Genomic DNA, 12,720 nt, shown 5'->3' on the forward strand with positions numbered 1-12,720 from the left:
TGCCCAGGGAAACCAGAGAAGGATATCATATCTTCTGGGATTGGAATTATAGACCACTGTAGGCTGCCATATGGGTACTGGGAATCAAACTTAGATTATCTGGAAGAACAGACAATGTTAACCACTGAGAAATTTCTTCAGCCAACTCCCTTTTCTGAAATTGTGTGTACATATGAATGTATTGTGTGTAGGTGCACATGCATGTGTTTTTGAAGGCCAAATTAGCCTTCTCAGTAGCTCTTTCTTCTTCTTTTTTGTTAGGTCACTCATCTGATGACTGACTGGTAGCATACCCCAGTGATCCATCTGCCTCTACCTGCTCAGCATTGGAATGGCAAACACATGCTACCATTCTTGGCCTTTTATATGGGTGCTGAGTACTGGACTCAGGTTCTTAAGCTGGTTGTTTGTTTTCTCTCTCTCTCTCTCTTTTTTAAGACAGGGTTTCTCTGTATAGCTCTGGCTGTCCTGGAACTCGATCTGTAGACCAGTCTGACCTCAGACTCAAGAGATCCACCCCCTGGTTCTTATGCTTTATTGAAAGGCACTTTACCAAAAGTACTGTCTCCAAACCTCTCCCCAACTTAAATTTCTTCTTTTTTGGACAGAATTTTTCAAAGCCAGACTGGCCTTGAACTCACTGTGTAGCCCAGGTAGCTTTGAACTTCTAACCTACCAGAATAGCTAGGATTACAGGCTGAAATACACGTTTTTTAGCGCTACCTTAGCAAATCTGAATCGGACTCTAGAACTAGCAACCATGTCTTAGAGAGCCCTCAAGGCATTCTGCAGGATGTTGAATTCTGAGATTCACATCTTCTCCATTCACCACTGGCAATGTCAGATGCAAGTCAGGCAGGGACAGAGCAGGGATTCTAAAGGGAGTGCTGGACAAAGTGCTATCGCTAGCAGGCCCACAGGAGATTGGGATCAAGATAGAGAGTGGGGAGACAGGTGAAGGCCCAGAGGGAGGAACAGGGACCAGGAAGCCCAAGACAGACCTGCCAAACAATGAGTAAGAGAAGTCCTGACCTTAGCAGCTGGTCCATGTTCAGACCTCAGAGTTAAGCTCAAGCTGAGAAAATGGAGGCCAGCTGCAACTCTCCCTTACCTTCTGCAGAACCACAGATTCGTAACACACCAAAGATGATCCACCCTGTTCTACTTTTTCCCTTGGCTGAGCATTAGTTCTAGAGTCAGACTGGGTAGTGTGTGCTTCTTTTGCGTATCTGGTATTGGTGCCTCCCAGGGCAGGGTGCCCATCTGCCTCACTCTTGCTGAGGACTCAGGCATGGTCCCCTCATCAATCGTGGATTAAAATAACTGGCTCCCCCCTAAGCCCAGTCCTAGGCGCTTTCTGCACATACTTCCCAGATCTCTTAGGTGCCTCACAGTACAGATGTGGATCTTGGACCAAGGAGGTTTCTAGCCAGAGGAACAATAATCCTGTGGGCCCTGGAGCTTTGTGGTGGCCATACTATTTGGCCATGATGCTGAGGTTCTCAGGGGGTGGGTGGTGATGTCAGAAATGCACAGGGCTTTTATCTTCTTAGATTCCAGGGCAAGAGCAGAAGACAGCTGGGTCCATGCTACCTGGACTGGAAATGCCACAGCTCTGACTCTTCTGGGCCTTTCACAAATAACCACACCCTCTGGGCAGAGCCTGACACTGTGCATTTAATTGTACTCTTTCTGAAATAGCACTTCCTTTTCCCATGTAAGTAAAAAAGATGAGTGCGAGGAATTCCTCCACCCATTTGGGGTAGCAGCAGTCTGGGTGCTGGGAGAGGCAGATCAAGGCTTTTCACCCTTTTCCTTGGATGCTGTGGCCTTGAGCCAAGAACAGAGCAGGGCAGGCTGCCTCCACCACAACTTCTTGGCTGGATGTCCATCACTTCTGAAGTTCCAATCCTTCATGTCCTTCCAGTGGGTGGCCACCTGGGGTGTGGGCCCCCCTCAAGTGGACATGGTCCCGCTTTTCTCACCCTTGACCTTGAGGAACTCAGCCATGCTAGAGAAATACTTCTGGTTGGCCTCTGCCACCTTCTTCTCAGCTGCTTGTGGGTTCACAATCTCCAGACCCTGCAAGGGAGTGGGTGAGAGGTAAGGTGGGGAGGCTCAGGCCTCCCTCCTGTATAAGAACCACTCCAGCAGACACAGAACTGTTTACAGTCCCCGGAGTCTCCTTCAGTTTGGCTGATTTTGACCCAGTGTGCCTGGACATCAGGATTGTTAGCTTCCTCAGGTGACACCAAACTCCTGTGTAGTTTTGGATGAGGAAACTGAGCCCCAGAGGACATGACCAGCCAGAGTTTCCTGCAAATCCCACACCGTGACAGTGATAATGCTTCCAGTCTTCTTGCTGCCCGCCCCTGGCTCCACCACCTTTCACTCCTGCTTCTCTCTGGCGCCCATGGCCTTCTAATACAGCATATACTTCTAATACACTCATTCATCTGTCCTCTCCAGCCCGTGACCCCCTAAAAGGCCAGGTTTGTCTCTTTTGTCACTCTGCCTGAAGCCTGGAAGATGGCAGGTAGGTGCTCACTTGTGACATTATGGGACACATTTGCCAGCCTCTGTTATGAGTAACCCAAGGCCATTGTGGTTCACATTGTGCAATGATATGGGGCTGGTGTGATACTCAAGCCCACCTTAAGGTTACTCTGACTACTGGGGCCATCTCAAAGCAAAGACTAGGAAGCTCAGAGAGTATCTGGATCACATGGATAGTCATAGGTCCAGTTCCAAAGTTCGTCTGAGCTTGTCACAGCTGTCACTCCCAACCATTCGCACTTACTGTGTGGCTCTGGATGCCTAAGCTCTTCACGTGTTAAGTCAACAGGGCCTCCACAATAACCCTACTACATGTCTGGTAGGAGAGGGTGTAGTACCTGGAGTGGAGTGAAGGCCACACTGGAGGCAGTCCCTGAGGAGCGGTCACGGATGGTAGACTTCCCGCCATACACCACACTCTGCTTCTGTAAGGTCCGCTGCAGGGAAAAGGGGAGGCTATGATCCAGGCTCACTGACCTCCATGTCCTACTTGCCTCCCACTCCCATGGGCCAGTACATACCTGCAGTGTCTTGGAGATCCTGGCCTTGGTGGCCTCGTTCACCTGTGTCTGCCGCACACGCCCACTGCCTGACTTGCCCAAGTGGCCCAGGCTAAAGCCCAGATCTTCTTGATAGGCATCCTCCTCAATCTGGTGAGATGGGAGTGGCCTACTGTTAAGAAGCTGGCTACATTCAGCCATCCTCCAGGGCAGTCCACTGAAACCCAGGGAGCCTCCAATCAGCCAGTCTCATGGGTGCCCGCTGAGCCAGGAAACTGACTGCACTAAATAACCTTGGAAGAGCCCCGCCTAACTCTGCTTGGGGATAGCTGGGAACCCTGTGAAGAACTAGTTCCTGACCTGGGTAGAGAGTAGCCATTTCTCCCTATGTTCAAATTAAGTTTGCCAAGAATTGGGATGGGTTACTTAGGTGAAATGGCACCTAAGTGGATTCTCTCAGGACCACCTGGATGATGGTCAGATATAGGTGCAGCATGGGGGATTGGGTGGGAGGGCCGCCAGCTCAGAGCTGCAAAGATCACCCACCATGGGGTAGGTGGTTTGAGAGGGGAGGCTAGGTACAAGGGAGGAGGCTGGGATAGCCCCAGATCTGCTCTGGGATTACAGGGTGGAGAGGAGGGATGGCAGCAGCAGGATGTGCAGAGAGAACCCTCAAGTTCCCACTGCTACTGTGGAGCAAGCCTGACCTCTCCAAAGCTCATGCGGTTGGCCTGTTTCCGGATCTCTGTCAGCCCTAGCCGCTCCTTCATCTTGCGGTACCTAGGAAAGGTAGGTGTCAACAGAATATAGGGAGTTGACTGAGAAGGTGCCAGCCTCCTCCCCACCTCCTTTCTCAGCTTCTAGCCCCACCAGAGCTCCTTACCTTCGGCCCCCTCGCTTCTTCCGCTGCCCATCAAGGGGTGCAGGCAGAGGCTTCACCTGCTTCACAGGTGGTGGCTCCTGCCACTTGTCAAATTTGCGCTCAATCTCATCCTTTAGTTCGTAGCCCACCTGGGCAGGGAGTTGGAGAGAAGCTGTAGCCAGCTGTATGGACTGTTCCCTCTTGTCTTCATCACCAACCCATCTACTGTGTATCTGCCCACCTGACAGGTTTGTCCTCCTTGGGCCAGGACTGGTGTCCTGTGGGTTCTCTGGTTTAGCCCTTCTACCCTCTGGGTAACTGCTTCCACCTGAGTCCTTTGAACACAGACGGGCCAGGCAGGATCCCTGTTTTCCCAGTCAGCAGACAGTATGTCATCGACTGTGTCACCTCACACCACAGATACCCTGAGGTGGCTTGCTTCTGTGCCTCCACAGCAGCCAGAGGCCCTTCTCCCTGCTGGGGTTCACCAAACTCTAGCCTCCGGTTCTTTGTATTCACTATTCCCTCTGCTTAGAACACTCAAGTGGTGAGCACAAGCATCCACACATCTGACTCTAACTTCACTCAGGTCCGTATTAAAACCTCCTCAAAGTTCTTCCTCACATCCTAGCAGAGTCAGAACCCAGGCTTCCTCATCCTATAATTCCCTTTACTGTCCCTGGTATTCACACAGCACTACTGAACCCATTACAGATTTGTCAGGCCTACTGCCTAGGTGTTTTGGTCCCAGCTAAAACATAAATGCTGTGTGACACCAACCTCCAATCCCAGTTACCAGGGAAGTTGGGGCAGAAGGACCAAAATTCTTCAAGGCTTTCCTGGACTAGAGAAAAGATCTCAAAAAAAAAAAAAGTGTGCGTGGGGGGAGGGTCACTGAAGATGTAGCTAAGTGATAGAGCACTTGTCTAGAGCGTATAAAGTCCTAGGTTCCATCCCAGTACCCCCCACCCCCACCCAGTCACACACACACATTTAAAAAAAAAAGCCATGGAGGCAGACATCTGACATCTGTGTAATTCCGTGTTGTACTGCCTTGTCTAGACAGTGGCAAAAGGCAGAGAGAGACACTGAACCCTGACTTAGGATATGATGGCCTTTCTAGCAGAGTGACACACACAGCAGAGACTCAGTACTTCCTAAGCCACCCAGGAAAACAGAAGGTACCATTAGAGTCACGTCCCTACGAGCAGAGGACAGGTCCTAGTGTGGTGGGCAAAACACTGGCCCCTCCAACACAGAGCTCTGTCTTGGTGCCATGTGTCTGGTCTCTAGAATCTGTGACTAGAGTTCACATGGCAAAGAAGCTTTGCAGATGTGACTTGGCTAAGGACTGAGATGTGACAATACCTCACAAGGGGTCCCAAACTAGCAGAGTCAGAAAGGCTGGAGATGCTGTCTGGACTGGTGGCCTCTGGTGCTGACAGGGGTAGGAATGTTTCTTCCCAGAAGCCCACAAATGGGAACAGCACAGCTAATACCCTGATCTTAGTCTGTGAGACTGTGTATATACATCTGAGTCCAGAGATTGGTATCACATGGCTTCTATACTCACCCCTCACCTGATATCTCTCACTAAACCTGGAGCTTGCTGGTTTGATTGACAGACCCACAAGCCCCAGATACCCTCCCGACTCCACCTCCCCAGCACTGGCATTTACAGGCATGTACTACTATAGTGGCATTTCAATTGTATTTTAATAAAAAGCTTGCCTGAAGATCTGAAAGTAAAACAGTCCCACTGGTCAGCCTTACAGACCAGGTTATGGTGACACACACCTTTAATCCCAGTAGCCACAACAACATGCACCTTTAATCTCAGTAGTCACACTAGTTGCCACAGAAATCGGGTAGTGCATGGCTTTAATCATGGTGGTACACACCTTTAATCCAGCCCTAGAGAGGATTATAAAGTGGGAGGAAACAGCTCTCAATACACATTCTGAGATTCCGGGAGGCAGGATCGCCACTTCAGACTGAGGTCAAGGTAGGAGCCAGTGACTGGCTATTTGCTTTTAGGATCTTCAGGTTGAACCCTAATTTCTCTGAGTTTTTATCATTCTACTGTGCCTGATTTTTTTCCCCCCTATATTTTTGGGAACTGAAGTCAAGTCCTCATGATTGCATGCAAGAACTTAATTTACTGAGTCACATCTCCAGCCCTGTGCTTTTTTTTCAAAGACAGGATCTCACTATGTAGGCTCATATGGCCTGAAACTCATTATATAGTGCAGGCTGCCTCAAACTAGTGATCTTCCTGCCTCTTCCTCTCAAGTACTGGGGCTAAAGATATAAGCTACCAGACCTGGCAAACACTCCATCTACGGTGATTTGGTACAGTTGCCCTATGCATCTGATGCGCAGAGGTGAGAAGGTGATGACCTCAGTGGGGGTTACAGAAACATACATCTGTCTGCTAATCCAGAGAGCTCTCTAAAATAGCCTCTTCTCATGAAAAGACCCCAAGCCCAGGGACAGATGCCTGTCCTCTCCTCACCTTCCCCTCTGTGCTCTCATGGAAACTGTCCACACGGGCTGCCAGAGTACATTTGGCAGCCACCAACCGGGCTGCCTTCCGCCGGAGATCCTGGAGCAATGGAAAGGGGGAGAGGAAACTGAACCTCTAGAGGTAAATAAGCCATCACGATAGTCACTTCTCATCTAGGGCAGCTGTACCCCATGTCCTAGGAGGCAGGCCTCACACCGGACTAACAGCCTCTTGAGGGCTGTACTCCAGCTACCCAACTGCAGGGTTTCCAGTTTCCAGACATCCTACCAACCTCATTACCAAGTGGTGACCCCAGAATTGTGTCCTCGCTATTCCAACCCATATTGTCCTATCCTCCAGGCTCCTGAGTGCTATTTCAGCGAAACCAGCTAAGGCATGGGGGCTGGGAGCAGGGCACAAGGTAAAGGACTCACTGGGGGCAGAGACTGCACGATGTCACTGTGATAGATGTAGCCGGTGTGGGGCAGCACTGAGGTAGAGGAAAAACCAGATAATGTCTTGCGCTGGGCCCCCAACAGCATAATGTTGCAAGCAGGCATCTTGGAGAGGTTGGTCAGGCCTCCAGCCACACCTGCAACAAAAGGTGAGGTCAGAAGAACAAAAGGTTCACATCTGGAGGCTCATGTGTACCTTGGTGATTTGAATAAGAATGTCCCCCATAGGCTCATATATTTGAATGCTTAGTCATCAGGAAGCGAAACTCTGATAAGTAAAAGGGTTAGGAGCTGTGGCTTTGTTGGAAGAAGTAAGTCACTGGGGGTGGGCTTTGTGGTTTCAAAAGCCAGATCCAATCAATCAATCAATCAATCAATCAATCAATCAATCAATCTCTGTCTCTCTGTCTCTCTGTCTGTCTCTCTGTCTGTCTCTCTGTCTCTGTCTCTCTCTCTCTCTCTCCACAGGTGAAGATGCAGCTCTCAGCTACTACTCTAGCACCACACCTGCCTGCTGCCATGCTCCCTGCTACCAAGCCATGATGACAACAACAGCTCAAGCCTCTAGCATGTAAGCAAGCCCAAGTTAAATGTGTTCTTTTACAAGAGTTGCTTTGACCATGGTGTCTCTTCACAGCAACAGAACAGTGACTAAGACATCTTCATTTGTTTGCTGGTTTGAGACAGTATTTTACTCTGTAGCCCAGGCTGGCCTCAAACTCAAAGCAATCCTTGTGCCTCACCCTTCCAAATACTGGGATTACTGGTCTAAGTCACTGCATCTGGAAGGGTATGGGATCATTTGTGCGTGTATGTGTGAGGGAGTTATTTTATGTGAATGTGTAGGGAGTGTGCATGGAGATCAGAGGACACTTATGGGACTCAGTTTTCTCTACTTTTGTGTGGGTTTAAGGGGTCACACTCAGGTTATCAGGCTTGGGTACAAGTACTTTTACCTGCTGAGCCATCTTTCTGGCTCAGGACATAGAATTTTTTTTTTAAATATTTATTTATTATGTATACAATGTTCTGTCTGTGTGTATGTCTGCAGGCCAGAAGAGGGCACCAGACCTCATTACAGATGGTTGTGAGCCATGTGTGGTTGCTGGGAATTGAACTCAGGACCTTTGGAAGAACAGGCAATGCTCTTAACCTCTGAGCCATCTCTCCAGCCCAGGACATAGAATCTTTAAGGAGATGGTTAAGATAAAATGAGATCAGATGGATCCTGGTGCTATATGCCTGGCATTCTTGTGAGAAAGGGAGATAAAGATATAGATACGGCAGCATGGCTGCATAAAGACAACGAAGACATGCCTGAGCCAAGCAGAGGCCTAGAGAGAAACCAACCCCAACAGCACCTTGGTCTCAGATCTGTCCACTCTGAAACAGCAGCAGTCTTGGCCCGTAGGACTCAAGACCAAAGCTAAGTGAGCAAAGATGGTGGCTTTGCCACATTCCCTTTGCGAGCATCCCTCTCCAAGGAAGGGAAGGACTCTGGCTCCAGGAGCTTTTGGGAGGAGAAACTTAGAATTTGGTAGAATTTGCTGCCACATCCAGTAGGAAAGCTTGAGGGTCAGGGAGCTGAGTTTCCTACTCTGTAGCCACCCCAGGGTCCAAAATGGACCTGTTGGCAGGAGGAGGCTGATCCATCGTCATCTGTGCAATCTGCTTGAGCCAGTTGTTGTTAGAAGGGGTCACTGAGCTTCTACTATGTGCTGTGCCAAGCTGGCTGACCTCAGTCTCCAGATGACAACATAATAGAGCTCCTAACGTCAAGCCCCACTGTCTCAAGACAACCTAATCTAACAGCAGTCCCAGACCATGGGACCCAGCTGGAAACTCACCCATGATCTTGGCAGCTGTGGATGCTCCAATGATGATGGACAAGTTTGGTGCAATGAAGGACATTCGGGACTCCACATATTCATAGATGCGGTGCTTGGAGGCATTCAGCTCCAGCGCCATGTCACAGGCCTCCTCTAGACGTTCTAGCTCCTCATCAGACAGCTGCTGCCTGAATTGGGGAGCAGGTAAAGGTTGGGGACAGCCCCCAGTTCTGCTGGGTCCATGTTTAACTGGTGATAAGAACCACCCACCCTCTCGGCTTTGTAAGCACGTGTGTCTTGTGTAGCTCTGGGGCTATTACAAGTTCTGTCAGTCTATGGGCCATGGCTCTCAGCCAGCACAACCCTGACCATGACCCTTTCTGGTCTCTGCTGCTAGTTGTCTTATGGTAGGCTTGCAGGGCCTTACCATGTGGTACACATACCCCTGTGTGGTGGAGGCGGTGACACTGACAACCATGATGGTGGCATTGGTCAGGATCTGCTGGAGGTTCTCATTGTTCTTGCATTTGTCCAGGCTGTTGCCCAGCTCCTGGAGTGGGAAGGGGAGAAAGAAAGAAAGAAAGCGTAGTAACACCCAGAAGATACTAGAAGTTCATTTGCGCCAACACTAGCACAGGTCTCCCCTTGAGGAACCTGGAAAAGCGAAGGTCCATATACTGGAGACCTCTCTTGCCTTTTTTAAGTCTTACAATTTTGCCGCTTCAAACATCAGTGCTGCCTGCTCTGCTCTGCTGACCCAGAAGTGAACCTGAGCAAGCGGCCTCCAAGGAAGACATGCTGTACTAAAGAAGCCTGCAGGAGCTCACGACTAGAGACAGACCATCTTCATCTCTTGGACAGAGGCAGGACCCCTGCTCTTTCACCTCCACCTGCTCCCATCATGTCTCCCAGAGGAGCCAAAATCTTCCCTGTCTGATGTGCTCTGACCTTTCTGACCTGTCCAAGCTCCCCTACCTGTCTCTTCTCACTTCCTCCTTGTTTGTTCCCACTCGGGATCTTAGCTCTTATCTAGCTGCAGCCCCTGACTATGTCAGCCTTCAGATACCAGTTCAAAGGACACCAGCTCCAATGGCAGCCAGAGGCAAGGGCCAGGTCAATGGAGATCCTCCCACAAGACCAAGGGGAGGAGAGAAGCGAGAGATGTGTGTGAGACATTCTTTCTAGTATCTGTCCCTCCCCCACACAGCCCTATTCATGCCTCCATCATCTCTGTACCCCGAGGCTCCATGGTCGTCTAGTGGACCCAGACTCCTCCCCACTCACCTTGACTGTGCGGATGTAATCCAGAGCGTTGGGGACCAAGGATTCTAGCTCAGGGAATCTCTTCGAGTACTTATCCCGGATGAACTTATGGATAATGTCTAAAGTGGACAGGGAGGGCAGGTGTCCACTGAGCGGGGAGGCAGACTCAGCTGCTATTCTATCCCCAACACCCACCTTCACCTCTCAACCCCAAATCACGGGTTGGTGTATGGATGTCAGCATGAAGTCTACATTTCCTAGCTGTCCCCAGTGCTATGTGTAGGTGGAAGTTTGCTCTAATGTCTACAAGATGTGAACTGAATTGGCATTTTCAACTTCCAGATCATGGCATTAAGGAACCAACCATGCCCTATCTTCCCTCCCCATTTGTTGGTGGGGACATGGAAGTGAGGCAATCACCCGAAAGAATAAAACAGATGGCAGAGTTTGGCTGCTGAAGGGGGTCAAAGGGTGACTCTAGACCTGCGTTGTTTACTCAGACATTTAGGAAGGAGAATACACTTTCTCTTTATGTAAATAAGTCTGTACAGAAGGTGAACCTAGTCAGGGCAGTAGTCCAAGAAAAGTAAACAGAAGAGGTCCAGGCTCGTGCCTGTTCTTCCCTTTGGGTCACAGAGAAAGAGTGAAGGGCACAAAGCAGAGCTGTCCCATGGCCCTTCCCATCACTCACTCAGCTCGTTTTCTATCTCCACAGTCAGGTTGTTGGCATCCACAATGACTCGGTACTCAGGGGCTGCCTCCACTGGTCCCATCACTATGAAGACGAAGGAATGTGGGTGAGGGAGGGGCACCCACCACCCACCCCTCTTAAGTCACAAAGCTAGGGAAGATTGGAGCTGAAGCTGGATGGGATCAGGGAGGAGGGGCTGAAGTATGCACTAGGGGCTTGGAAACCTCCCTAGGATCCTTATTCCTGCCTCTCATCTCTCTAGGCTACTCTAGTCTTGACCTCATCTTGCTCCAAAACTAACCCCTTTCCCCCCGTGGCTCTCCAAAGCTCCGTGGCTAATGAGCAAGATTCTCTGACTGGTACTCAAGAGATAGAGGCCCCACAAGGAAAAATATTAGGTCCACTTTCCCCACACCTGCAACCTTGGTGCACACAGCACAGGAGTCACTCCAGAGGGATCCATTGCCTCATCAGCTCCGTGTGTGTGTGTGTGTGTGTGTATATATATATATATATATATTTTTTTTTTTTTTCTTTTTTGAGACAGGGTTTCTCTGTACAGCAACCCTAACTATTCTGGAATTAGCTCTTGTAAACCAGGCTGGCCTTGAAGTCACAGAGATCCGCCTGCCTATGCCTCCCAAGTACTGGGATTAATGGCGTGCACCACCACCGCCCAGCGTATACATGTTTTTTGTTTGTTTGTTTGTTTGTTTTTTTGTTTTTCGAGACAGGGTTTCTCTGTAGCTTTGGTGCCTGTCCTGGAACTAGCTCTTGTAGACCAGGCTGGCCTCAAACTCCCAGAGATCCTCCTGCCTCTGCCTCCCGAGTGCTGGGATTAAAGGCGTGCTCCGCCACCGCCCGGCGTATACATGTATTTTTGAGACGGAGTTTTTGAGACAGGCTGACCCTGACTTGACTATGTAGCTCAGACTGGACCTGAACTCATGTACCTCCTTCCTGTCTCAGCCTCTCAAGGAATGCGATTATAAGCACCCATCAAAATGACTGGGTACAATATGTTTTCAGAGGGTTGGTGACTGGGATGAAATGAAGAGTGCTGTGGGGAAAGCTGAGGGGGCAGAGACATCAAAACCTCAGGGAGCAGAAGAGTCACAGGGTCAGAAGAATGAACAGAGGAAATTGAGGGCGAAGAGTCACCTTCTGACGCTTTGGCTTGTTTGCTGATATACTCCTCAATCTTCATCATGATCTCAGCAAACTGATGGGGAAGGAGAGCACGGTCAGAAACCAGGATTGCTGTTCTACTCCTCCTCCTCCCAGGAATATTCACATATAGGGTACCACTCACCATCTTGCTATCCCATAGCTTGGCAATGCTCTTGACTGAATCCCCAGAAAGATCCAGCTGTGTCTCCTCCTGTACATCCTCGATTGCTGGTTCCTCTTCTTCTTCTCCATAGCTTCCTCCTTCCTCCTCTTCTGCTGCCTCCTCAAGGTCAGCCAAGAGCTCATCTGCCAGAGACATCCCAAGGCCTACAGGAAAGTGAGAATGGGGTTCCCTAATACAGCACCTTGAATCTGTCCCTTCATATTACCACAAGGAGGACCTCCTCCCCAAACCCCTGAAGTTTCTTCTTCATCAGTTCCAACAGCAAGGCTCCACCACTTGCTTTGTTCATGGAGGATGTCTCCAGTTTCTAACCACACATCCTACAGCACACCCCCCCAGGTACCACCTGACCTGGCAACTTTTCTCCACATCTCTGGGCCTTCGAACAATCATTCCCTTTGCTAACCTGGCCCTTTCCCTCACTCTGCCTTCAGCTCTCACATTCCACCTGTCTGGTCCGCACTCTTCATTCCAGTCTAAACTACGGTACGATGTGACTTACGCAGTCCTATATATTGGTTCTAAGGCGCTTCATACGTTTATGATTACTTACGCTATGATTTAAAGTCGGCCTCTACATTTTCTCTTCTAGACCCAGTAGCTGGACTTCCCGCCCTCCCTTCTCCAACACACTCACCAATTCGATTCTCTCACGACCGTTTCTAAGAAATCTTCTTTCTCCAGAGCTGCCGGCGCTTTTTGAT

The 12,720-nt window shown here is 49.7% G+C and overlaps 1 protein-coding gene across 2 annotated transcripts; it reads right to left on the reverse strand.

Annotated features, from left to right (window-relative positions):
• Positions 1-1,657: 1,657 nt before the first annotated feature.
• Prpf31 (pre-mRNA processing factor 31) lies at positions 1,658-12,720 on the reverse strand. 2 transcript variants are annotated; one of them, XM_075942653.1, is made up of 14 exons: positions 12,654-12,720; positions 11,975-12,159; positions 11,824-11,884; positions 10,663-10,746; positions 9,993-10,090; positions 9,152-9,258; positions 8,727-8,896; positions 6,859-7,016; positions 6,434-6,523; positions 3,940-4,067; positions 3,764-3,836; positions 3,078-3,206; positions 2,895-2,993; positions 1,658-2,082 (listed from the first exon to the last, which is right to left on the reverse strand). In XM_075942653.1, the coding sequence occupies exons 2-14, from the start codon at positions 12,149-12,151 to the stop codon at positions 1,957-1,959; spliced, it is 1,500 nt and encodes a 499-aa protein (XP_075798768.1). In that variant the 5' UTR covers positions 12,152-12,159; positions 12,654-12,720; the 3' UTR covers positions 1,658-1,956. The 2 variants fall into 2 exon arrangements, with proteins under 2 accessions (XP_075798768.1, XP_075798778.1); XM_075942663.1 differs by lacking the exon at positions 12,654-12,720 and adding an exon at positions 12,570-12,653.

This window comes from Microtus pennsylvanicus, chromosome 1 (assembly GCF_037038515.1).
Source record: "Microtus pennsylvanicus isolate mMicPen1 chromosome 1, mMicPen1.hap1, whole genome shotgun sequence".
NCBI lineage: Eukaryota > Metazoa > Chordata > Mammalia > Rodentia > Cricetidae > Microtus > Microtus pennsylvanicus.

What these genes read in the sequence shown, in the direction of transcription:
- Prpf31 (XM_075942653.1), bottom strand. Translation starts at nt 12,151, where the DNA reads ATGTCTCTGGCAGATGAGCTCTTGGCTGACCTTGAGGAGGCAGCAGAA. An exon ending in TCGTGCAGTCTCTGCCCCCA is followed by an intron (nt 6,524 to 6,858) that starts GTGAGTCCTTTA and finishes CCATTGCTCCAG; the next exon opens with GATCTCCGGCGGAAGGCAGC. An exon ending in ACCGCATGAGCTTTGGAGAG is followed by an intron (nt 3,207 to 3,763) that starts GTCAGGCTTGCT and finishes CCATCTCACCAG; the next exon opens with ATTGAGGAGGATGCCTATCA.